This window comes from Vigna unguiculata, chromosome 11 (assembly GCF_037176805.1).
Source record: "Vigna unguiculata cultivar grain cowpea cultivar isolate G323 ecotype 2 chromosome 11, ASM3717680v1, whole genome shotgun sequence".
In the NCBI taxonomy this organism is placed as follows: domain Eukaryota; kingdom Viridiplantae; phylum Streptophyta; class Magnoliopsida; order Fabales; family Fabaceae; genus Vigna; species Vigna unguiculata.
The window spans coordinates 36071362-36098600 of NC_140802.1; the positions used below are offsets into that span (position 1 = coordinate 36071362).

The 27239-nt window shown below is 33.0% G+C and overlaps 1 protein-coding gene across 2 annotated transcripts; it reads left to right on the forward strand.

Annotated features, from left to right (window-relative positions):
• Positions 1-16306: 16306 nt before the first annotated feature.
• PYR4 (pyrimidin 4) lies at positions 16307-21830 on the forward strand. 2 transcript variants are annotated; one of them, XM_028055848.2, is made up of 8 exons: positions 16307-16556; positions 17997-18119; positions 18926-19107; positions 19491-19627; positions 20050-20215; positions 20299-20415; positions 20878-21038; positions 21378-21830. In XM_028055848.2, the coding sequence occupies exons 2-8, from the start codon at positions 18037-18039 to the stop codon at positions 21570-21572; spliced, it is 1041 nt and encodes a 346-aa protein (XP_027911649.1). In that variant the 5' UTR covers positions 16307-16556; positions 17997-18036; the 3' UTR covers positions 21573-21830. The 2 variants fall into 2 exon arrangements, with proteins under 2 accessions (XP_027911649.1, XP_027911652.1); XM_028055851.2 differs by lacking the exons at positions 16307-16556; positions 18926-19107.
• The last annotated feature ends 5409 nt before the right edge of the window (positions 21831-27239 follow it).

The following is a 27239-nucleotide window of genomic DNA, read 5'->3' on the forward strand; positions in this document are numbered from 1 at the left end:
AACCACTCATACATTCGTTGCAATCTTACAACTCTAACTACGAACTTTTCATCCTTCAAAGGTACCTCTAAACCTACATCTTCATCTACTCCCACCAGAATGATGATCATCGCAAAAGAAGAACAAAACAAAAGATCACAAAGTGCAAGGGTAAGCTAGTATACAAAAGAGTTATCCTAAGACCATTTAAATCATATCATTTATGAGTCATACATGGGTAACTACAAATAATTAACATAACTAAAAACAGACAGTTGACACTAAACTCAATTATCCAAATACATGCATTTGGAATTGGAATCATTGGAGACTTACACTTATGGTGGCCTCTATTGCTCTACAGTGGCATTGCCAATGGTACCATACACAAGGTTAATCCATGATCATTTAGGCCATTATCCTGCCTTAGACTAAGACCTCTTGCTACTCTCACCACATGAACCATTATACTCTATTTGAGTGTGAATGGTCATTAGAGTTTTAGGATGTCACCTTACTTGAATACATAATCCAATGCATACACTAAAATAACACCACCATAAAATCTCGCCATGAAACCCATGGAATTACTTCAAACACATAAAATGCTCGTATATATTAACAAACCAATTATCATCACAGTTTCACAACAATACTTTCACAATCATATACATCCTTAATCACGTTTTTATATCCACATATCAATAATTTTATCTCAAATTCCAAATATCAAATAATCCCATATTTTACAACAACATATCAAGTCAAGTCTTAAAATACGAACATCATTCATGCATAGCTTCATATATCATATTTTTAAAATTCACTCAGTTAATCATAGGTTAAAAATAAGGAATTAAAACTCTGAAGCATTCTCGCCTAAGCTAGAGATTCTCGCTAGAGATTCTCGCTTGAGCTAGAGATTCTTTCTTAAGAGACAGAGGCTCTCGCTTAAGCTAAAGATTCTCATTTGAGTGATAGGGGCTATCACTTAAGTTAAAGATTCTCACTTGAGTTAAAACTCAAACAGAGAGCAAATTGGAATTTTGGTTATTTTCGCTTGAGCTAGACTTCTTTCATTTAAGCAAAAATAGCAGATTTTCACTTGCTCTCAGCATCCAAAATCAGAGAACACATACTACCACAATTTCACATGCACTTATCAATTCAACACACCAAAACACCATTAAAGACCAAGATAAGCAGTTCATTTAAAAACTACAACAAACCCTAGCTTCCTTTACCTTGAACATAGACAAAACTTGAATACAAGAAAACTCCAAGGGGATTTGAGCACCCAAACCCCCCAATTCAACCTAGAGAAGCCCAAAACACAAGAACAGAAAGAAGAATGAGACTTTGATCATGATCCAAGAAAAAATAAACACCTAAAAACAAAAAAGGAGACGAAAGTTAGACTTTTCATTTACGAGAATAAAGATTTTTTTTGGGTTGATTCGAGGAGGACTTTGGACTACACCATGAACCCAAAGGTGGCCTCTGATTCTAGAGAAGACGAAAGTTAGACTTTTCATTTACGAGAATAAAGATTTTTTTCAGGTTGATTCGAGGAGGACTTTGGACTCCACCTTGAACCCAAAGGTGGCCTCTGATTCCAGAGAAGATGAGAATCAAATGATAAAGAGAATAACATGGTTGAGTTAAATGGAGAATGTTTGAGTTTGATAGAAAGAAAGGAGCATGATTTTTAGAAACCGAGGCAACTGAGTTGAGTTTTTTTTTTCTTTCAAAAGAAAAATGGGTTTTAAACGTACCAGTTTTTTCACCCTTCTTTTAATGGACTAGCTAACACAATTTTACACTACCACACCATCTCATTTTCACTTTTTTACTCTCTTTTTCATGAACTAACAGTCTAATACCTTTCTTAACCATACTATCACTTTTACTTTTAAAGGCTCCTACTTCCTATATCCTATGTCTCCCGCTGAAATGCAATTACGAAAGGAGAAAGGCCTATGCTTCACGTGTGATGAGAAATTCACTCCCTCTCATAGGTACCTCAATAAACAGTACCTATGGCTGCAACTAGAGGAGGAACTGGATGTTACTGATCAATCCAACTCTTCTGTTGAATATGCAGTGGATGAGACTCCACCTGTGTGTGAACCCCATTTGTCATTTAATGCCTTAAAGGGCTCTGCTGGGATTGGAACAATGAGATTTCAAGGAATTCTCAATGGGTTGCCTATTCAAATTCTTCTAGATAGTGGGAGTTCAGATAACTTCCTACAACCAAGGATTTCCAATTATCTGAATTTACCGATCGAACCAATACATAATTTCAATGTCTTGGTAGGCAATGGTAGCACTTTAGTTATTGAAGGATTCATCAAAGATCTCGAGGTCACCATCCAATCACACTCATTAATGCTGCCAGTATACTTACTTCCCATATCAGGAGCTAATTTAGTCCTTGGTGCGTCATGGCTGGCCACTTTGGGAGCCCATATTTCTGACTATAGCACCTTGACATTGAAATTTCTGTTGAATGGTCAATTTGTTACTCTACATGGAGATCATATCAAGCTTCCTACTCAGGCTCAATTTCATCATTTAAAAAGACTGCATACCACAAATTCCATTGCTGAGATGTATTCCTTACATATTCAGTTTCCCAGAGTTCTTCAAGATCAATTTCTCGAGCTGCCTGCTGATGTGGAGCCAGAAATAGCCTTGTTGCTGCACACATATCAATAAGTGTTTGATGTTCCCTCTGCTTTACCTCCTCCCAGATCCCACAATCATGTGATACCTCTCATACATGGTGCTAATCCTGTTAAAGTTAAATCCTATCGGCATCCTTTTAGTCAGAAACAACAGATTGAAAAAATGGTCCAAGATATGTTGCAGGAAGGTATTATTGTTCCAAGCAATAGTCCTTTCTCTTCCCCTATCATTTTGGTGAAAAAGAAAGATGGAACTTGGAGGTTTTGCACAGATTATAGGGCCTTAAATGCTATAACAGTGAAAGATAGCTTCCTTATTCCCACAATTGATGAATTGATTGATGAGCTTCATGGTGCCCAATACTTTTCCAAATTGGATCTTCGCTCAGGCTATCATCAAATTTTAGTAAAGGAGGAAGATAGGCATAAAACCGCTTTCCGCACTCATCAGGGTCTATATGAATGGCTGGTTATGCCATTTGGGTTAACAAATGCCCCGACAACTTTTCAATGTTTGATGAATGACGTGTTCAACAAGCTGTCTAGAAAATGTGTTCTGGTGTTTTTTGATGATATATTGGTCTATAGCCCCACTTGGATGACCCATTTACAACACCTTGAGATGGTCTTACAGTTGTTGCAGGAAAATAAGCTTTATGCCAAGCTCTCTAAGTGTTCGTTTGGTCAACACCAAGTCGAATATTTAGGACACACAGTTTCTGGCAAAGGCATTGATATGGAAAACAACAAGATACAAGCTATATTGGCTTGGCCTGTTCCTACAAATGTGAGACAATTGAGAGGGTTTTTGGGCCTTTCAGGTTATTATCGAAGGTTTATAAAGGGATATACAGCTCTTGCGGGACCATTAACGGAGCTCTTAAAGAAAGATAATTTCCATTGGCAAGAGGAGGCTCCTCGGGCTTTTGCAAAATTAAAGGAGGCTTTAACTCAAGCTCCTGTATTTGCTTTACCAAAGATTTTGAGTGGGTTATTCATTAGTATAAAGGCAATAACCGTTTAGGAGAGAGGGAGGATATTATTCTGGTCTGTTATGATTGCTTCTTTCTCTGTTTGCATTTCTCTTTGTTACGTTGTGCCCCTATTTTGGAAAACAGCTTTTTCCTGTATTGTAGCGTTCATTTTTATGAAATTTCTTACTATTCTTCATTCATGGAATAGAAGAACTTTTCTCTACTACGTGAATTGTTTACTTTAAGTGCTTTCATTACATTTTTCACTTGCTCCGTTGCTTCCTCTCCTGTTCCTTTACACCTCCCTCCCATGACTCCTTTGCAGGTTTTGTGCACCTCCACTGGCCTTTTTTCCTTCGAAGACATGCATCCTCCACTCACAAGCTGAGAAGCATCACCGTGCATCAATGAACCTTGGACCCCCTCTATCCTTCAAAGATCTGTATCTTCCATTGTTTTCGGTGTTCGCTATTTTGGTGTTGTCGGATGACGTTTCTTGTGAGAAGATAGACCGTGAGAGGAACTGGTTCGATGCCTTGGTTGCATCCCATCCCTTTCATGTTTTTATCAACGTAAATGTGTAAGATTTTGTAGGTGGGAGAGGGTTTGGGGTAAAAAATGTATGTTTTTTGCTTTGTACAAATGTGGTGATTGAATGTAGGGGAGGATAGGTTTTGGTTTTTGTAATTGCTTCCGGAACAGGCTGTAAAACATACACTGGATTGGGTCATCCACAACAAGAGTTTATTTTTCCAAAAAGAGTAATCTAGTATATGTTTTCGGATTTGGAAGTACTTTCTAGATTGTATTTACTGAAATATGTCACCTCTTCTCGGATTGGACAATTTGGATAATACTTTCGGATTTGGAAACATATACCAGATTACTCTTTCAGGTGAAATACACCTCTGTTGCAGAACAACTAATCTGGACGTTGTTATATTTTATATAATTTTATTATATAAAATTATTATTCTATATGTTGTTATTATTATGGATTAACATTAATAATAAATTAAGTTATTTGTTAATATTAATTATTGTATGGGTAATATATATAATTTTGGGTATTCTAATGAATAATTCGTGATGGGGTTGGATTGTTTAATAAACGGTCTATGATGGGCTTGAATAATCAGACACATTTTGAGAGGTCCCTGGTCTCTGCTGAGGGGTTATAAAAATTGATACTCATTAGTCAGTTTTGAAGTAACAACGTAAAACACTCTTACGTTTTGAGAATACCTATCAGAAAGAGAACAGCAACATCTCATACTACGTGCTTCCATGGATCCTTCATTAGTTCCAGGTACACAATTTTTAACTCATACTTGAATATATTGTATTATTGTATCTTATATTTCTATCAATTGGTATTAGAGCCTATTAAGATACAAAATATAATTATTCATTATTCTTTTGGAAAGTGTATCATAATTTTGGAAATTTAATAGAGGGGATTAATTACTGTTTAAAACCCTAATTATGTTTAAAACCCTAATTAAGGAAACCCCAATAATGATAATCTTTTCTCTCGGCAGACCTAATTTTGTGGGTTTTATGTTTGCACAGAAGAACCTCTTGTACGTTTGCACAGTGCAAACCTAATTGTTCTTGAAAATCCTAATCGGTAGCCATGTGCAAATTGAGTTTCGGACCAATAAACCTTTTTCGAACTCTTCTTCTTCCTACAATGCTGGACATGATTCGCAGTCAAAGTCTTGGTGACGCGTTCTCAAGGGGCGTTGCAGTGGCTCCCGGTTTGGGTGCGTTTTGGGGAGTTGCGATCTTGTTTGTGTCTAGTGATGTTGCAGGGAGGAAGATGAGGTGTTGGTCCCGTCTGCAAGGGTCACGATGTTGCATCGGAGGTCGTTTTTTGTTTGTGCACAGCAGTGGTCGTTTTTGTTCGCGACCGTGCGCAAGAATGATGATGGTCACTTTTGGTGGCACATATTTCGAACCTTAATGGCCACGTGCACTGTGCATCAGTTTTCTTTTTTGAATCTTTCAAAACATTAATTATCTATCTCCTCTCGTGCACCAAATTAAATTAATAATAATAATAACAATTAATAAAATAATTACATTTAATAATAATAAAATAAATAAATAAATAAATAAAAATTAAATTAATAATAATAACGATTATTATTATTATTATTATGATTTCATGCATTATATAATTTATTATATTTTTGTTAAGCATGATATAATTTTATATAATTGTTAACTCACCTATCGTGGGTACACTTGTATGAAATTTTATGGAAATGATATAATTTAAATATTTTATTAATTAATTTGATATTACATTAATATTAATTATACCCTATCGGTATTTTATTATTAATGCATTTTACTTTTCTTGATACAATGTATTTTTTGAATTTTATTATGTCAATTATTTGTCTTGTACCTTATCGATATTAGATTTCTTTTGACATGAGATGTGCATTGTATTTTATTATATTTCTTAATTATTATGATTCGGGACCCTTAGGCGGGATCATAGTGAATGAGAAATAATTTGATATCATAGACATATTTTGCTGTGTATTCAGACACATTTATTTTGTTTATTTACACAATAAGTGTGTATTAAATGTTTCTTTGTTATTTTGATACCAGCTTCTTTGCCTATGCCATTGACTTCGGTCAAAACTTTAAATGGGACAAATTTTGAGGACTGGAAAGAATCTTTGGATTTGTATCTAGCAATTACCAACATGGATTTTTCTTTGAGAGAAGCATAACCTTTAGCTCTTACGCCTGAGTCCGCTATTGTCCAGAGAGCTTCTCGTGAAAAATGGGAACATTCGAACAGGGTGTGCCTGATGGTGATGAGATATACCATGGAGAAGTCTATTCGACAGAGCATTCCGGATAATGACAATGCTAAGGATTTTATGACATCAGTTGGTGAGAAGTTTAGAACTTTTGATAAAGCTCAAAAGGGTCAATATCTGTCACTTCTTGAGAAGACCAAATATGATGGTGTCAGTGGTGTTCGTGAGCATATGATAAAGCTTGTGCACTATTATAACAAACTCAAATCTCTAAAGGTAGATCTTGGTGATAGTTACTTGATTTGGCAGGTTATGGAATCTCTTCCTTCTTAGTTTGATGTGTTGAAGACTTCTTACAACACTCAAAAGGAGGAATGGAAATTGATGAAATGATAGCTATTATTTCTCAAGAGGAAGCATCGATTAAAAAGACCAAGTCTCATAGTGTGCAGTTTACAGCTACTACTTCAAGCACTAAACTTGTGAAAAAGGGCTTCAAAGGTAAATCTCGTCCTGAAAAAGGGAACACAGGGAAAGCACCAGTGGTTTTGGAGCCTAAGAAGAAGTACTTCAAGGGAAATTGTGCCTATTGTAAGAAATTTGGGCACAAGCTAGCTGATTGTTATATTCTTAAGAAGAAGAATGTTGATAAGGAAGTTATACTCCTATATGCTCTAGCTTGTTTTGAATCTAATGTTATTGATGTTCCTCCCAATTCTTGGTGGTTAGACTCGGGTGCTACTATTCATGTTGTGAATTCTTTACAGGGGTTCACAAGTCTGAGAAAACCAAGTAATGTCGAGTCCAAGATTATCATGGGAGATGGAGCTAGAGCACTAGTTGAAGACATAGGAGTAGTTTCTTTAAATTTACCTTTTGGACATGTTTTGTTATTAAAAGACGTTGTTTATGTACCTTCTATGAGAAGAAATTTGATTTCAGCTTCAATTTTGGACAAATGTGGCTACACTTTTGAATTTGGCAATGGTAAACTTGTTGTTTATTTCAATTCAATTATTGTTGGCTCAGGAGTTTTATATGATGGACTTTACATGCTGAATCTGAATGATATGTCTGTTAATTCTGTTATTGGACATAAGAGTAGTAGAGTTGATGAAAATTCCTCTATGTTGTGGCATAGACGTCTGGGACATATTTCTAGACCTCGGATTGAGAGGTTGATTAAAGAGGGGATTCTGCATGATTTGAATTTTTCTGATTTTGATACTTATGTTGATTGTGTTAAGGGCAAGCTTACCGCAAAAGTAAGGAATACAGGAGCAAACAGGAGTGATAATGTGTTGGAGCTTATTCATACTAATATATGTGGACCTATCACACCCACTTCCATGGGCGGATATAGATATTTTATTACGTTTATAGACAATTATTCTCGTTTTGGCTGGATAGATCTCCTACAGGAAAAATCAAGTTCCTTGGATGCTTTTAAGTCTTTTAAAGCTGCTATTGAGTTGAAAACAGGAAAGAAGATAAAATGTGTAAGGTCTGACATAGGTGAAGAGTATTATGGCAGATATGATGAGATTGGAAGAAATCCTGGACCTTTCGCTAGATTTCTTAATGAATGTGGTATTGAAGCTCAATATACTATGCTTGGTACTCCTCAGCAAAATGGAGTTGCAGAAAGGAGGAATCGCACTCTTTTAGAGATGGTGAGATGTATGTTGAGTCATTCCTCTTTACCGGATTTCCTTTGGGGAGATGCTTTAAGGACTGTTGTGTATATTCTTAATCAAGTACCTAGCAAGTCTGTTTCAAAGACTCCTTATGAACTCATGTCTGGGAAGAAGCCAAGTTTGAGACATTTCCATGTGTGGGGTTGTAAGGCGGAGGTGAGGCCTTATAATCCTCAGTTAAAAAAACTTGATCTCAAGACTGACAGTGGGTTCTTTATTGGTTATTGTGTGGGTTCTCGTGGTAGCAGGTTTTATTGTCCTTCTCACTCTATGCGGGTTATTGAGTCTAACCGTGCGGTATTCTTTGAGGATGATTTGGACAGTGGGAGCAATACACCACGACCAGTCACTTTTAGAGAAGACCGTGTTGTTATTCCCGTGCCATCCATTTATCTTCCTGCAGATAATGTCGTTCCAGTTGTCCGTGATGAAAATGAATTTGTTCCAGATCTTGTGGATGCCACATCACCTGTAGTAGATGAACAAGTTCACAATGATGTTGTTGAAGAAATTTCTTTGAGGAGATCTCAAAGAGTACGCAGGTCTTCTATATCTGATGATTATCTAGTGTATCTTCAAGAGCATGAATATGATCTAAATAATGTTGATGATCCTACTACTTTTGAAGAGGCTATCTCTAGTTCTCATGGTGATGATTGGTTAAATGTTATGCATGATGAGTTAGCTTCTATGGCCCATAATGATGTTTGGGATCTTGTGGATTTGCCACTAGGTTATAAACCAGTTGGGTGTAAATGGGTCTTCAAGACTAAGCGTAGTCCAGATGGAAAAGTTGAAAGGTATAAAGCCAGACTTGTAGCAAAAGGCTATAGTCAAAGGGATGGCATTGATTATAAGGAGACTTTCTCACCGGTCTCTACTAAGGATGTTTTTCGTGTTGTTATGGCTTTAGTAGCTCATTTTGATTTGGAGCTTCATCAAATGGATGTCAAAACAGCTTTTTTGAATGGAGATTTATTTGAAGAAGTGTATATGGTTCAACCTGGTGGTTTTGCTAAAAAAGGTAAGGAGCATTTGGTTTGCAGGTTGAAGAAGTCTATTTATGGACTAAGACAAGCTTCTAGGCAATGGTATTTGAAATTTGATCAGGTGGTCACTTCTTTTGGCTTCAAGGAAAATGCCTCAGATCAATGCATTTACTTGAAGAAAAATGGGAGCCATTTCATCATTCTTGTTTTATATGTTGATGATATTCTTCTTTCTAGTAGTAGTGTTGAACTTTTGATTGAGACAAAATTTATATTAAATAGCCACTTTGATATGAAGGACCTTGGTGATGCTTCTGTTGTTCTGGGCATTCAGATCTCTCGTGACAGGTCACGTGGCATTCTTGGTTTGTCTCAAAGAGGATACATAGATAAAGTCCTCAAGAGGTTTAACATGCATTCTTACTCCTCATGTGCAACACCTGTTCAAAAAGGTGACAAACTCTCCAAATCTCAGTGTCCTCAAAATGATAATGACGGAGTTGAAATGAAAAAAATCCCATATGCTTCCGCTGTTGGTAGTTTAATGTATGCTCAAGTTTGTACTCGTCCCGATATTGCTTTTGCTGTTAATGCTTTAGGGAGATACTTGAGTGATCCAGGTTTGGATCACTGGAAAGCTGTTAAAAAGGTCTTTAGATATTTGCAGGGAACTAAGGATCATATGTTGACCTTTAAGAAGTCTGATCAACTTCAGGTCATTGGTTATTCTGATTCTGATTTTGCTGGTTGCCCTGACGACCGAAAGTCTATTTCTGGCTTTATTTTTATGATGGCAGGAGGAGCCATTTCTTGGAAGAGTGTTAAACAAACTCTTACAGCTACTTCCACTATGGAGGCAAAGTATGTTGCTTGTTATGAAGCTACTTGTCAAGCTGTGTGGCTTAAAAATTTGATTTCTGGCTTTCAAATTGTTGAAAGTATTTCTAGGCCACTTGTGATATATTGTGACAACACTGCTGCCGTCCATTTATCTCAAAACAACAGAAGTTCTACTTGCTCAAAGCATTTTGATATAAAATTTCTGTTTGTTAGAGAGAAAGTTTTGGATTATCAAACTCGGATTGAGCATACTGCTACAGAAAATATGTTAGCAGACCCACTAACTAAAGGCTTATCTATTGGAGTTTTTCAAAATCATGTAACTCATATGGGTGTGGTTAAGTCTTTTGATGTATTGGGTTAGTGGGAGTCTGAAATTTACACTTTATATTATTATGGTTTTCATAAGATGTAAATTTGTCAATGACGTCGGTTTCGTTACATCTTTTCTCTTTCTACATAGAGAATTTATGAACCATTTTGGGATCACATATTTATTATGTTTGTTTTTATTCTATATATTATCCATTATTTAAGAAATCTAAGCATATGGTAAGTATCCCTATCGGATATTATCTTTGTGATTCATGTTTAAATTTCTTAATTAATATTTGTACTTATGTTGCAATTGATATAACTAATTTATTTATTAATGTTATCCAAGTGGGAGAATGTTATATTTTATATAATTTTATTATATAAAATTCTTATTCTCTATGTTGTTATTATTATGGATTAACATTAACAATAAATTAAGTTATTTGTTAATATTAATTATTGTATGGGTAATATATATAATTTTGGGTATTCTGATGAACAATCCGTGATGGGGTTGGATTGTTTTAATAAACGGTCTATGATGGGCTTGAATAATCAGATACATTTTGAGAGGTCCTTGGTCTCTGCTGAGGGGTTATAAAAACTTATACCCATTAGTCAGTTTTGAAGTAACAAGATAAAACACTCTTAAGTTTTGAGAATACCTATCAGAAAGAGAACAGTAACATCTCATACTATGTGCTTCCATGGATCCTTCATTAATTCCAAGTACACAATTTTTAACTCATACTTGAATATATTGTATTATTGTATCTTATACATATTTTATTTCTATCAGACATTCCATTCAAAATTTACCTTTCTTGTACATCCCATCTACTACGGAACATGTAATTTGGAAGTCATTTTCCGAATCTGGAACAATATATCGGATTGGGTGAAAATATTTTCCACTTTCAAACTACCCCATTCGAAATAGTGTTCCGAATCCATATATGCGTTACATAGTGATTGATTTGTAAGTTCAAAAAACATTAACAAAACTTGTAAAAACTTGTAAAAACTTGTAAAAACATAGAGCAGTAGAGGAGAAGAGGAGACTGTGAACTAAGAGAGGGAAGACAGTGAACAAAGACACGGAAGATTAAAAAAAAAATAAATAAATAATCTTTTGACAAAGTTTTCTTTTGACAAATTTAACAAAGTTTCTGCTTATTGAATTAAATAAATTAAAGTTTTTATTTTTTAATTAAAATAAAATAAAAATAATATATTTTTTACCTAGGAAATTTGTCAAATTCAATTGTTTTTGTTAAACTATCATCTCCCAGAAAAAGCAAAATAATTTCCATTGTTATTATTAATTGAAAGAGTATAATGATCATTTTGAAAAAAGTAGGGAGGTGTCGGAGAAAACAAATAGGGTGCAAGAAGTAGGAGTATTTTTTATATCCATACTAGTATGAGACCCATACCTATACAATGGTGGATTTTTTTGTTATTTTTTTTATTTGGATTAGTTTTTTTTAATAATTATTGCTATTTTTAAATAAATTATTTGTTTATATAATTATAATTTATTATTATATAATTAATATAATTATTGTTATATTAATATTAATAATAGATTATGCTAATAATAATATTAATAATAATGATAAGATTAAAAAATAATAATCAAATATGAATTTGTTTGTTTTAAATCATAAAACTCACTAATTGATTAGTAATGTGTAATAAAATAATATTGTTACATTGTTAAAATTTACGATTGTAGTTTTGAGTTATATATTATATTAAAATAAAATGTGCATGTAAAGTCATTGTTAAAATAAAATATAGGTAGATTATGTAATATGGTCCCGTAAAAAATAAATACAATATGACATTTGTTAAAATTTTAAAATGAAAACACATGTAGAAATAAATAGATGTATATTATATTAAAATTAAATGTGTATACATTGTTGTTAAAGTAGAATGTAGACATATTGTGTAATATGGTCTCTACAAAATAAATACATCATAATATTGACGTTAAGAAAGTACCTGTCAAATACAAAATTTAAGTTAAAAGTTTAACTCTCATCTCAATTCAAAATAACGACTTATAAAAAATACTTAAACTAATAATAATAATAATAATAATAATAATAATAATAATATTAATATTAACGTGTGTATAGAGCTTGGTTGATTTTAGTTCGTTGGTATAATGATATATTTTTATAATTTTAGTTGGTTTTAGTTGGGACGAGATATATATGTGCATTCCCATAACCATTCCCATAACTAATTGAAAATGTCGAAGATTCTCCATACTCATACCCAGTCAGTACGGGAATTTTCGTCAAAACAGAGATTCTTGTCAAAACGAGGACAGGTTCATGCAATACTCACGAGACAAGTTTATTTGTCATCCCTAACTTGTAGTTAAATTTCAAATAGAATTAACTTAAAAATAATTTATAAATTTAAAAAATTAATATGTATTTACAAAATTTAAAAAGTAAGCTCTCTAGAAAATACAAAATGATAGAACGTACAAAAATATAAAATAACCATGAATGGACCATGTAAAAATACGTGAAATAAACCCATTAATACTAAGGCTACGAAAAGAAAGAAAAAAAGCGTAAAGAGCAGAATGTCCAAATATAAATCTTGTAAAACTGTAAATGGTTCTTATTATGATTTAGCATCTCTGAAAAGGAATTTTGGAAGGCTATTTGCGTAGGGAAACATGTTATCAAATTATTTTAGAGTCCTATTTACAAATTTTAATAATAAAATTAATCTACTTAATTTTGATGAATTGGATAATTGAATCTTAAAAACAAAATTAGAAGCAACGAAATAAATAATCGGTAGAAGTTTATTTTTATCATTATATTATTTATATTACATGAGAGAAATATAAAAGAGTCAATTTTAAAAATAACTATAATCTTAAATATAATTTTACTCAAAAATTAGTTACAACATCTCAATCCTCGGTTTAAAGTATCTCTCAGTTTCATTCAAAGTTTTCTTCTCTTTCACTTTCTACGCTACCAAGAAAAGAAAAATAACCTTTTTTTTTTTTATATTTTCTATTATACAAAATATATAACCTTAAAGATCGTTCTTTCATTCCTTCCAAGATTTAGCATAGCTCCATCTAACACGGTACACATAGTTACCCTTTGTAAAGTCGCTGCTTTACATAGTTCTAGTCCCGTTTGTTAACATCAGAGAAAATTGTGACAGTATAAAATTAATATAAGTCATTTTAAACAAAATAATTCAACAAAAGAAATTAATCAATTGACTTCAGGAACTCGAATTCCAAGTTTTACATCTCGTGCTTCCATGCTTTGTAAAATCTTATATTATTTGAACATTGTATGGCATTGACATGGTATAGGATCTAGCCTACAAGCATTACAACATAATTGTCAACAAAAATGGATCACATTGAACAATGGCATAAGTATATGTTTCACATCAAATGAGATGTAAAAAAACATGATAGAAAAAACAAAAACTCAAGGAAGAGGTACATCACCTGCCTTCATTCTTGTATCTCCACAAGCTATGGTGGTGTAATTTGTTTTTGCCTCATCTAAATGTTCCTATACCATAGTAAGAAAGTATGAGCACTACATTCTAATTAATGCAGTATGGGTTGTTCATATTGCACCATATTGCACCATACCAATTTCATTTCCTTCCATCTACAAAACAATTATGACAACAATAAATAAATCTCAACTATGACAACATCAGATATTATGTTAACCAATAACTAAACCAATCAAGAATAGCTAGATTGAGTAGAATAAGGAGAATCCATCTTTTCTTTCCAATAGAAAATGTTCCCACATTTCCCTGCCAAGCAAATCCAAAAACTACGTGGGATGTCAAAAACCAACCCAAGCACCAACGTTAAAATTCAATATATTATGTGATCAACGAAATCTTATTCATATATTACCTCCACTGCTAGATGTATAAAAAAAAGAAGCAAAACAATTCATTAGTTTTAGCCACATAAGATTCCCTTCCACCTTAAAAACAACAATGATATCAATAAATAACTCTAGACTAATCCAACATGAGAGAAATGGTGAATTTTTTGGTACCAAATTTAAGGACAAAACATATTAAAAAAGAATACCAAAATGAAATCATTTTTCTACCTAAATATGTTTACAAACAATTTGAATACCAAGTAACTTAACTAAAGTAAGTTAAATATCAGAAGTTATACCAACTACCATCACCATCAAAAGTCCACAATATGAAATTGATATACTACATGAAACATCTAAACACATTATTAGAAAGCAAAAATTAACTATAATAACAAATTAAATGCATATATATTCAAAAGTTTTCAAATTTGTTAATAGTACAATAAAGATAATTAAAATGTATACCTACTAAAAGAACAATAATTTGGAATCATAGCTTGAAATATAGGTTACATACTCTTATGCATAAGCCAAACACCATTAATGTGTCGTTGATAATCGCTAGAAAAAAAGTTGAAATGGAGTTTATATATATATATATATATATATATATATATATATATATATATATATATATATATATATATATATATATATATATATATATATATATATATATATATATATATATATATATATATATATATATATAAAGAACAAACCTTTGACCAACACAAATGATTAACTAAAGAACACATACAAATGTTAAAAACATAACACTAAAATACATATATGGTCAAATGTAGAGAAACCAAGCACCAAACACCATTGTCCAAAACTAAGAAAACACAAATACGAAATAAAAAGGGATTTTCATAACAACCAACCCAAACCTTATTTTAATTAGATAGGATTTTCTTCTCTTCCCCTTTGGACCACTACTGCCATAGAACCACGATCTCTCCAACATCATCGGTCACGAAAGGAACCACCACTGCTCATTGTCGTCGTTTTCCTTTTTGTTGGAACTTGCAAACACAACAAACCCGTGTCACGACCGATGAAACGATTTTTGAAACAGGATAATGGAAAAATAAGCACAAAAAATAAAGAAAAAAAATGAAACTTAAGCACCCAAGAGGACAAAAATTCAAAAATCCAAACACACAAATAAAAAATAAATAAAGAACACCACCAAGAAGAACAAACACAACTTAAAAAAACTTAACCTTTTGACTTTCAAATACTACTAACCCATGATGATACCCTATTAACACATTAGAAGTACAAAAAATACAAACTTTCATGAAGAAGAAGCAGAACTAACCTTCAACAGGAAGGCTTTTCTTCTGCTCTTCAAAATGCCCTTTGGTGGAAGAATGAAGAATGGAAATAGCTTGGCTTCCTGGAGAAGAAGACTGGTAATCTTCTCTTGCCCAACGTCAATCACGGATTAAATGCACAATCACAGTCAAATTGTATCAGCCTTGTAGCGGGAAACTTCAAAGAATATCATAAAGACCAAAAGCCCTTTATTTAAGACATATGTCAATGACTTTGGACAGGAAAATGAAAAGGAAGCTGAACAGGAAGAGTAAAACAGTCAAATAGACAAGTAACTAACGAAGGGTACATAAAAAGCTTCTTATGTACACAGTAATTGACTAAAAAACCTTTAAAATAGACATGTGTCAACGAATAAAGGATTATTTCAATAATATTCAAATGTGTTTTTACAAAAAAAAAAACCTGTAGAATGTGTCGACAAATAAAATTAGAGTATTTGAATTATTTCCAAAGATTGTTTTCGTATATTTTAGATTCATAATAAATGGGCTAACAACTTTTCTTGCGTCTTACCAAGACTATTACTTCCTTATTTTTTAATATTTTTCGGATTAAATGTATATTTCCAAATAATCTATCTAAAAGATATAAAAGAATACATTTTCAATTACATATATAAGTATTTCTGAATCGAGAAGTAACCTTGATGTTTCAAAATTGTTTTTTATATTCCAGAAATTGTTTCGAAATTAAAATTTATATAATAAAATATTTTTTATTTTTTAAAAGTCCCGTGCAACGCATTGTTAAAAACGCTAGTAGTTATTATATACACTGTATTCAGAGATGCAGAAGTTTTTGTAAGCAATCATATTCTTTTTCAACAACACTAAGCTCTCCATTCAAAATATTCCATCAACCTCCTGTCTTCACCTTCCTCTTCACAAGCTTCATTCATAACCCTCGACCATTAACCAGCATTTCCAATCATCTTCCACGCACACAGAACTCTCATCTTCGTTACCAGAAATCACAACAGAGCAAACTAAGATCACCACCAAGAAGAACAGAAAGCACAGGTTATCCAAAATCATATATAACTCTTATTCTTAGTTTTGTTTTGAATTACAAGGCAGTGCTATTTTGTTCTATCCGTTTCCACTTCTTGCTTCAGTGTGTGTTTTCCTTCCCCTTTGTATTGGATACTTTGCATTCGCATTTCTTTTCCTTCGCTCCCCTTCCCTTCAAAACATAGATTCACAGTGCCAGATAACCTGAATGCTAAAATTAATCGAGAGAGGGGGAAAACAAGTTTGAGTGGCAGTGAAGGAGAGACTAGCACTGGCTAGTGTGGCAGGAGGTTCGTGGAGGCGCCAACCACCTCCGATTTGCCTTGGCGGAGTTGAACGGAGGTCGCGGCGGCTGCGTCAATTACTTTCCCGGCGATGAAGGATGCGTGGTTCGGAGCGCCAAGTAGCCTCGGAAGAGAGAAACCCTCGCGCAACGAAGAGGAAGAGTGGCGCCAGCCGTGCCGGCGGCGCGTTGCGGCGGCCTTGGCTGGTCGATGCGGAGGTGGAGCGGCGGACTTGGTTGGTGCTGTTCTGTGACGAACCGGAGCTGGGGAGGGAATGGATGCCGCGGCGACGCCGGTGAGGCTGGCAGAGGTGGACGGCGACGCTGCTGGTGGTTCTGGTTGGAGACCGTGCGGCTGTGAGTCTTGGTGGGGGGTTGGTCTGGTTTGAAGAAGCCTTTGGGTGAAGAAGAAGATGATTTAGGTTTTTTTGTGTTTGAAGAAGACGATGAGGAGTGCGGATTGCACGATTTAACATCTTTTAGCGTTTTTGCAGACTTGCACGATTAGTGTACGGATACGATTAACGCGACTGAAGTTCGTTTCGTGTACTATTCAGGCACAGAAACGATTTGTTTCGGGAATAGTACGATGCTCAGCCATTTTATTCTTCTTATAGTTCGTTCTCTGCTCTATCTGTGATGTTTGGTTGCTTGTTTGCTATAGTGTGTTGCATTGTGCCGGTTGTGTTATTCTATTTGGATTTTTATCTGAGGATGAATTTCAATGTTGAAGTTATTTCCTGTTGTTGGTTATTTTCCTGGTATTTGTTTGTAAGTAATAGATTTGATGAGCATTTGACTTTTACAAGTTGCTATGCACGATGTGTTTGGCTGTTCGTTACAACTATATAGGTTGCGTTTGACTATTTGTTGATGTTGCTCTTAATTTTCCAAGCTCTTAGTATTGTTTGACTTTCCTTTGGGTTTCATTCTTTGTTTGAATTTTGTTCAGCATGGCCTTTCAAGCACTATTCAAGGTGAATTGCTTCGTTTTGTCCAAATATTTTTTATGAAATTGGGAAAACCAAGCAGAAGGTTTTAAGATGTATTGGGTTGGACTGTAATATCATCACCTCCTCTATCTGGAAGGGTGAAACCTTTTGTCATTTATTGCTCTCTTTGACACTAATTACACTAGTGCTCTTTTTTTTACCCTTCTGTTACAGGTATTAAGGCTGTAATAAAAAAGGGTTGACCAGCTTTAAGATGGAGCTCACTATTACACAACCTGATGATTGGCATCTTCACCTTCGTGATGGTTCTCTTCTTGAAGCTGTTCTCCCTCACAGGTCATTTTGCTTGCATTATTAAAATAACCCACAATGGTACTGTACTATTTTAGGAGGTATGCCTTGCTATATTGTAAGAGGTAAACAAGAAATGATGTAGAGGTAAGAATTAGAAACTTTCATGGTGCAAATTTCTAAATTTCAGTATCTAGTATATTACAAAATGATAGCATATAACAGAAAAGCTATCGGTGATTTCACACACAAGATACAAAACGGCTGGTTAAAGGGAGAAAGACATTGAGGTTTATTTGAGGCTGTTAAGTATCTCTCTAGCTCAAAGGAAAGTTTTATTGGACTGCAAGATGACTAGACTACCTATGCTCTATGACAGTGAATATTGGGCTTTAAAAGGGCAAAACAAAAGGAGTGACATAAATGATAGGAAGATTTGGTTTGACTCCTACCGGGGAAAAAATGATAGAAAATTGATAAAGGTGGTTTGGACATTCAAATGCCACTTGAGGCTGAGGAGAATAGATCACATAGTTTTAAGCCCTGTTCAAAGGGCCAGAGGGAGAGCAATAAATACATTGGAGGAAATTATTAAGAGGGATTTCATGTTGAATATTATCCTTAAATTTAGCTTTTGCTTGAACCTAATAATTGCATTGCGTGATCTGTCTAGCTGACTTTACATAGTGGGATAAGATTATTGATATTGTTGACACTTTACTCTTTCCTAATCTTTTGGGGTCAATGTGAGAAAGTCTTGTACTGTACATTTCTGTATAGCATGCCATCCATTTTGTTTATTGCATTCACATTAAAGTTCACAAGAGTGATTCAGACTATTGCTCTTACAGTGCTAAGAATTTTGGAAGGGCTATAGTGATGCCAAATTTGAAACCACCCATCACTACCACATCTGCCGCTGTCACATATCGAGAGTCCATTTTGAAAGCAATACCTAGAGATAGCAACTTCACTCCTCTCATGACACTTTACCTCACAGACTTGACTACGCCTGATGAGATTAAACTTGCAAGTGAGTCTAATTAGCACGATGCACTACTTAAAAAATATTTATTACCTATGAACAGAAAAAAGTCTTAAATTTATCCGTAACTTTAATTTGTGTGTATTTATATTTATATGTATGTAAGTTTTGTTCTTAAGCTGGTTAAAACGAGGTTTCTGTCATCTTCTTTTACTTCTTATTGATCAGTATAATATTTGTTGCATGCAATTGTCTAACACATCATCTTTGATCCTGTAACAAATGTCTTTAACCTGGGCCATGAGGTCATGATAATATATGTTCATTTATCATTTGATTAGACTGCACCCTCCTTAGTCATCTATTGGCTTTGTTCCTCCCAATCCCTTTTATCATAGTACAATTCTTGATTATGCTACTTACATTGACAGAAAAAAGTGGACTTGTGTATGGTGTGAAGTTGTATCCTGCTGGTGCCACTACGAATTCCCAAGACGGTGTTACAGATCTTTTTGGAAATTGTTTTTCTGTTCTCGAGGAAATGGTTGAGCAAAATTTACCATTATTGGTAATTTAAATTTTATTTTTGTTTGTGGTTTTTGTTTTTGTTTATTTCTTTACATTTTCTTTCCCCACCCCAATTGTGTGTGTGTGAATGTTTAATGTTCTTATACTGATGCTTAAGAATGTATTTCATTGTTATGTTCCATGTTTGCCTTCTTAATTCAAATCACTTCTAATATGTCACGTTTTTCATGAATTATTTTATACCATTTAATAGAATGCATGTACTAGGTGCTATGTTGGATACCGGTTTTTTATCAAGTCCCCTTTGAAAACATCTACCAACTCTTGTTCACTTAACCATGAACTGGCTGGTGTTTGTGGTAGTCAGTGGTGGCTAGTGGCATGCTTCATTCTTTATGTTTGCCCTTTATTTAATATGTAAAACTTATAAGTTTACGTTATACTTATCACTTTACATTACAGGTTCATGGAGAGGTTACAAATTCAGACGTAGATATTTTTGACCGAGAAAAGGTATTTATTGAAACAATTTTGAAGCCTTTAGTTCAAAGGCTTCCACAGCTGAAGGTTGTGATGGAGCATATTACTACTGCAGATGCTGTTAAATTTGTAGAGTCTTGCAAAGAAGGTAACTAACTAAATTTCTAGGAAAAGATAATTTATCATTGTGTTAATTTTAAAATTATTCTCATGAATTGCTATATTTGTAAGGTTTCGTAGCAGCAACCGTAACACCGCAACATCTTCTTCTTAATCGTAATGCTTTGTTCCAAGGTGGTTTACAGCCTCACAATTACTGTCTTCCAGTGCTCAAAAGAGAGATCCACAGTACGTAGCTTTGTTTTCCATTCTGTACAATCTAATAAATTTCAACATCTTCCAGGTGTTATACCACTGTTTACAATTTGAACTAATGATTCAGTCGAATTTGGAAGATTGATGAAATAATTTAAATTATGAGTTTTTTTTTTTTTTAATTTTCTTGGTGTTACACTATGTTAATTAAATTAATCAGCCTATTTGATTTGATTGGAAAAGATAATTATGTTCTGAAGTGCATTGAATGGTCTTTCAAGAAACACAATTGTACTTCATAAATTTTAATTGCAGAGTGTAGCACAGTACGTGTTACACAGTACCATTGAAGCGTTTCGGTCTTTATCTATAATAATTCGTGAGTTAGTTTTGAGGAAATGTCCCTAGGGATAAGGATCATCACGTTGATAATGTTAAGAAACTGTACGTATCCTGGTCATCTTAGCTCATTTTTGTTTTCTTTTTCTTATTTAGGACAGGCTATTGTTTCGGCTGTTACTAGTGGAAGTAAACGATTTTTCCTTGGAACTGATAGTGCACCACATGATAGGCGGAGAAAGGAATGTTCATGTGGATGTGCTGGGATATACAACTCCCTGGTAGCTCTATCAATATATGCCAAGGTTTTTGAAGAGGTAGCACTTCATTTCACTAATGTGCATCTGGGTAGATTTCAGAAGGGTGATTTTTGTATCATTCAATTGTAATATGCAGAGTTTGTGAGAATAGTTAGAAATGAAACTTTGTGATTGGAAGCGAAAATATGATTTCTATAGTTTGCAAAACAAGTAATACAGTATGTTAGAGAGGTGATGATATCTGATAATGCATCACAAATTTTCACATGAATTTCTCACGTGTTTGTATGGTAATATATATTATGAGTATGTGGTATGGTTATCATATTTTGCATGATTTGTGAAAGTTTTTGGATTTAAGTCTTACAATTCTTTGTGAAATTGTTGCAATTTTAGGCCGGTGCACTTGATAAGCTGGAGGCTTTTACAAGCTTCAATGGACCTGACTTCTATGGCCTCCCTAGAAATAAGTCAAAGATTAAACTGAGGAAAGCTCCTTGGAAAGTACCAGATTATTTGTCATTTCCATTTGGAGACATTGTTCCCATGTCTGCTGGTGAAATCCTTGAATGGGAGGCATTGCCTTGTTGACTTGCATGTCTATTTCAAAGTTCGGTATCCTTCAGTAATCTTGTTCTAGTCTTATCAGTCAGTTCTGTGTTTATTTTACAGACTGTTATCATTTCCATTTTCTTGGTCAGGGTCAGGTAAGTTTCACTATAAATCAAAGCACTGACTGTGATTCATAAATTATTGGTTGTTGAACTGGGAATTTTGGTAATATTCAGAACTTTGATTAGGCAATTTGGTTGTTCGGATTTTACAAATAAACGCTGCTTAAATTTTCCAGATTTGCCTTGTTTCTATTTTGTCTTTATGGATCTTTGGATGTCTATATGATCCAAAGCGCCCCCAGGCCAATAGTCCCTACTGGGACACCAAATTTCATAACTTGTTTCAAAAGACTTTTATTTCTCATTTCTATTTTAATATTTGACCAGTGCTATTTCATTTTAACGATATTTTTATTTACATGAATAATGTAGACTGCAACTCCAACTACAATATTTTTGTATACATATAGTTGGAGGATGGACAAATCTACATAATCTTGACCCTACCAAATAGTGTCATGATTAAACCTTTAGAAGTTTTCCAAATAAGTATAAAAGGGGTGCTAGAAAATGTTCCCCCAAAGAACTCTTCCTTCGTATTGATATTCCCTCTCAATCTTAAAGCAAAACCCCGTTATTTATCAACTTTATTATTTTTTTCAAATGTGATATCTGACCAACTATTCCAATTTTTTGGAAAATGTTGAGAGAAAGAAAACAGAGAGAAAAATTATGCAGATAGACTTACGGTTCTTTTGGTATGATAGCAGGGAATGTGAGTGATAGGAAGGGAAGTGAAATGAGAGGAAGAAGGTAGTTAAGTAGAGAAGAAAATATTGGAAAGATTGAACAAAATTAAGTGGGGTCTGTGTGTGAAAAAAATGTGGAATTATTCCTATCTTCTAATTTTGCTATGTTGTGTCTCCTGTTGTTCTAATTCTATGTTTTTTTTTTAAATGTCAATGTTAATAATAACATAAATGTAAGAAAATATTTATTTGAAGATAATGAATTAAGAAAATGTTGTGATAATGTTCACTATCTTTCCTTGTATACTGTTATCCAATGTTAATCTAGATGATATATTTTTTTTGAATTGAAAGTATTAAAAATGAGTTAGCTTGATGAGTTAATTATATCTATTGACATTCTTTAGTTGGGTTTGTTATCCACATGTTTTAATTGCTTATAGGATCCTACTAACTGTGCTTGTTAATGTAATATCAATATAAAAGGATATTTTCAAAGTTAAAATTTATAAGAACTGATTTAAGATCTTTAGTGTCACAAGAATATTAATGCTTTAACAATTTTATCTACCAGAGAAGCCATGTTAGAAAATATTATTCTTGATTTTATCATTAGTAATTTTGCTCTTGGGAATATGCTTAAGTAAACACTTTTTGTTCTGAATGTGATAAATGAAGTGACAATTTCAGCATAGAAAAAAATGACATACCCTTAAATTTACTATGGAGATATCAATAATATTTTTTCTTAATAATTTGCTATTTACAACACCCTTAAATTAGTAAATGAATATCAATCATTTCGTGCCTGTTCGTAAGATTTTGCCATGAGGAAGCTCTATAGTGAAAATGTTAGCTATTTAAAATCTTCTTGTATAGGTAGGAATGATTCTACATAAATTTATTGTTGTGAATAGAATAATTTTATAATGCATTCTTCATTTCTGTTTAGTGTGGAAGAATGAAGTAGAAAAAGCACAAATACTACTAAAATAATTTGAAGTCTTTCCCAAAGACTTTGAAACGTCCAAAGCTAAAAAAGAAAAAGTGGCGCACAATTCTTCAGTTGGAAAAACTCTAGTCTTTCATTTTGGCTTCCATGTGAAATTAATCGTGGAAACTTTACCTTATGTTGAAATTAGTTTTACAACAAAATTTAAATAGCTTTATAATGGCAATGACATATATGTCTTATGTTTTTGAATCCTTGTAATTTTATTTCACGCTTTTTATATATGTAAAATTTAATTTAAAATTTTATTCTTAAGTTCTTAGATATTATAAATTTTGAATAGTATACCGCCATGCATTTTTAAATATGTAATGTCATTAAACATTTTTAAATATGTAATGTCATTAAATTAACATACAAAATAAATTTAAATTTATTGAAAGGAAAGTGGAATGAAGAGAGAAAAGAACGTAAAGTATGGTTGATGAATGGAGAAAAAAAAAGAGAAAAAACAACTGCTATCACAGTTTTATTAAAAACATGTCAAAATAATATATATATATATATATATATATATATATATATATATAAACCTAATTCTTTCATTTGCTCACAAGTTCGATAATTTGAACTCCTAACATCTATTAGGTAAGTCATGACAATTCTTCACCATGATTTGTCCATGAATAATAATTAGGCATGAGTATCTATGGTAAAGATCCAACCCAACATGATCCGCGTACTTGAAAAGTTTACACTTACACTTACAAAAATGACATATTAATATTTCACCTTGTTCTACTAACTTTTCTTGACCAATAACTTGTTGTAGGAACTTATACACTCCTTTTCTAAATTCATCTGTTAGATGTTTATTACCATCCAATCTTTTATACATCCACTTTTTACCTTTGAGGATTTATATCAATGCAGATCGACCGCAACAAATGACATATTCAATATGATTAATGAACTAACATGTAATCTTCTATTACATGTTATAAAATACTCCATATTAAATGAAACTAAAACATTAAATCCAAATTGTAATGATATGACATACAAATAAAAAAATCTTCAAATCACAATAAATTGTAAATTAAGCATGAATAAGGTGAATGCCAACCTAATAAGTTAAAAACTCACCTCTATTGTAGATGCACAACTGCTATAAACAAGTTCATCTTATGACTTTTTCCGTTAATTGAGGGAAAGTGTGCTAGGTTGTCACAAGTTTACTAATAGCATCTGCACTTTAAGATTACCAATTTTGTTTTCATTGTGTCATGTTTTAAAAGAAAAAATTAATACTTGTTTCAGCTACACTTCTTTTGTTGAAATAAAAAAAAAGCATAATGTAAACATAGAATAAAACTAAGCAGATTTAAGATACATGATATGAGAGGAAGAGATCCAAAAAGAAGCAATATAATATAAAAAATAAACAATATATTCATCAAAATATAATATAAATAAAAAAAGTTTCTTATTAACATAAGGTTTTTTATTAAGTGACACTACAAAAAATCATGTAAATTGTGGCAGTTTTAATGTGGTGGTTATTTAAAACTGTCACTTTTTACAATATAATATGACATTTATTGAACTGCAATATTTTACATGTAAAATATGGCAGTTTGAACTTACGTCCTTTAATAAATGTAGCTTCCCGAGCACTAATTCCCTCTTAATTTTCAATTAAGCATTTCCACATTTTGACGTCTCCTTCATTTCGACTTTTCCGCATTTTGGCTTTTCTTCATATTCTCAAATCACATTCGACATTCTTCGGCATCCTAGTTCAACCAATTTTCGGCTTCGTCTAGTATTGGTAAGATAAAAAAAATTGATTTAGGGTTTTCATTTTGGAGGTGCATTTTGATTTTTGTGTGGTGGTAGGTTAACATCTTAGAGTTGCCTCTCAGTCTGGAGTTGAACACAAAGATATCGCCCTTTAAAGCTTCATCATTTTGGATTAAAGGCAAAACCGATCATTGTTTAGTATTTTGGCTTAATCGTAAGTCTACGAGTAGTTTGGAGTTAAACCCATTATTTTGAAAAAGAGAGTGCTGATTCTGATTTGTGTCTTTGAAGTCAGTGAGTAATCTGGTCTTCCTCTCTCTCAACCCACTTCGGTCTTCCTTTCTCTCAAGCCACTCTAGTTCTGTTTTTCTAATTCAATTTGTGTTGTTTCACAAATCTCAGTCAGCAAGGAAAGTGATGTTGACGATGTACAGAGAGATGCCAAAGAGGAAATTGGCATACTAGGGTATATTTCTCTTTTTTTTTTAATCTTCCATTGTTACTTCTTCTATCAATTGCATATTTTTTCAATTGCATCCAACCCATTAAAAATTACATGTAATTAAATGATTTTAGGTGCAGAGATGATTTATCTGACTATAACATCATATGAGTTATTAAATGTTTCAAAGACATGGAACCTAGTTTATCAGTAGGTATTACAATCCAATTGTGTCAATCCATTTAATAGATTCATGTTATTAACCAACCTCGTGCCCACAAGTTCCAACCTTGTTCGATTTAGAGTTTTAATTATGGGAAGGAAATATTCGTTGTTGTGGCATAGATGATTTTGAGACTGTCTCACCACTTTTTGTCTGCACTGGTTTTTGTGATTCACTCGTACCCTTCAGGATCGACTCATCCTATTTGTGAGGATTTTCCTAATTCTTTATGTGATTAAATGATCTTGTAACATCAATTGCTTAGAATTAAAATATATATTTTTCATGTTCTCATTCCATTTGTTCGTATATTTTGGTCTTATTTTTTTCACACCTTTTTTCGTTAATGAGGTCTGTTAATGTCTCCCTTACGAGACTTGGTTTTATGTAGGTGATACCAAAGAATAGCTCCCTTTATTTTTTTTATTACTTGCTGATTTAATACTTTCAAGTGGCAGAAAAAACAATATGAAAATTGAAGGAATCAACAATGAGGAAAAACTATTGTACCATTGGTTGCTCAAAATTAGAAAATACTTGTCTTTGTAAATTAACTATTTAGTACTCTTATATGAGCTTTTGCAACATTAACTTTTCCTAGTTTATTCTTGAGCTTTTTTGTATGATGTTGAAACCATTGATTCAACTTGATTTTGTGTTATTGAATTATGTTGAGTTTGTCACATACATTTTTAAGTAAACTTCCAACTGTAACCTGATCACAAAGTTTAACCAGTCTCCTTGAACGTTCAATAGCTCAGAGTGTGTTTAATTTGTTGGAATGCTTTCTATTTTTACTAATGATAATTAAAGTTCCATTTAGTTCATTCAGATGATAATTAAAGTTCCCTTTAGTCTCCCAAATGACTTGTTATCGGTTTTATAACCTGTTATATCAAACAAAATTAATAATCATTTTTATGTCTTCTAATATTTTAGGGTTTTCTGTTTTTACGACAATTTACTATACTAAATGTTTAGTAAATTTGTAATTGATTTTTTTTAATGTACTACATACTTTAATTATTTATCCAATTTATTGATCGAAGAGAATTGTCTTTGAATAAAAGTTGGGATATTCTGCAATACAATTAGCACAATACAACTACATCTCGATTGTTAGAGGAGGAAGCAAATACTGTATAGGTTCTTCATTTTTCCCTTTATCATAAAAAATCCTTTCCTTTTTCTTCTCTATTGAAGCAAATATTGAAGCTTGGAGATCCCTGCCTACCACAAACCACCTTCTCCAAGCTTCAAACACAAGCCAAAAGCTCCAAGAATTGATCCAAGATCAATCTTCAACAGCTGCAGTCTGAATGATTACAAAAGAGAGAGAGAGATTTCCCAAGTTTCTAGAACAGTTTCGTGCTAAAAAATGATCAAGTTGCCTCTCTTTTGAAAATTACAGCACTTATAGTCAAACTGTTATGAAATTCAACAGGTTGATTTCCAAATCATTCGGTTGATTTCAC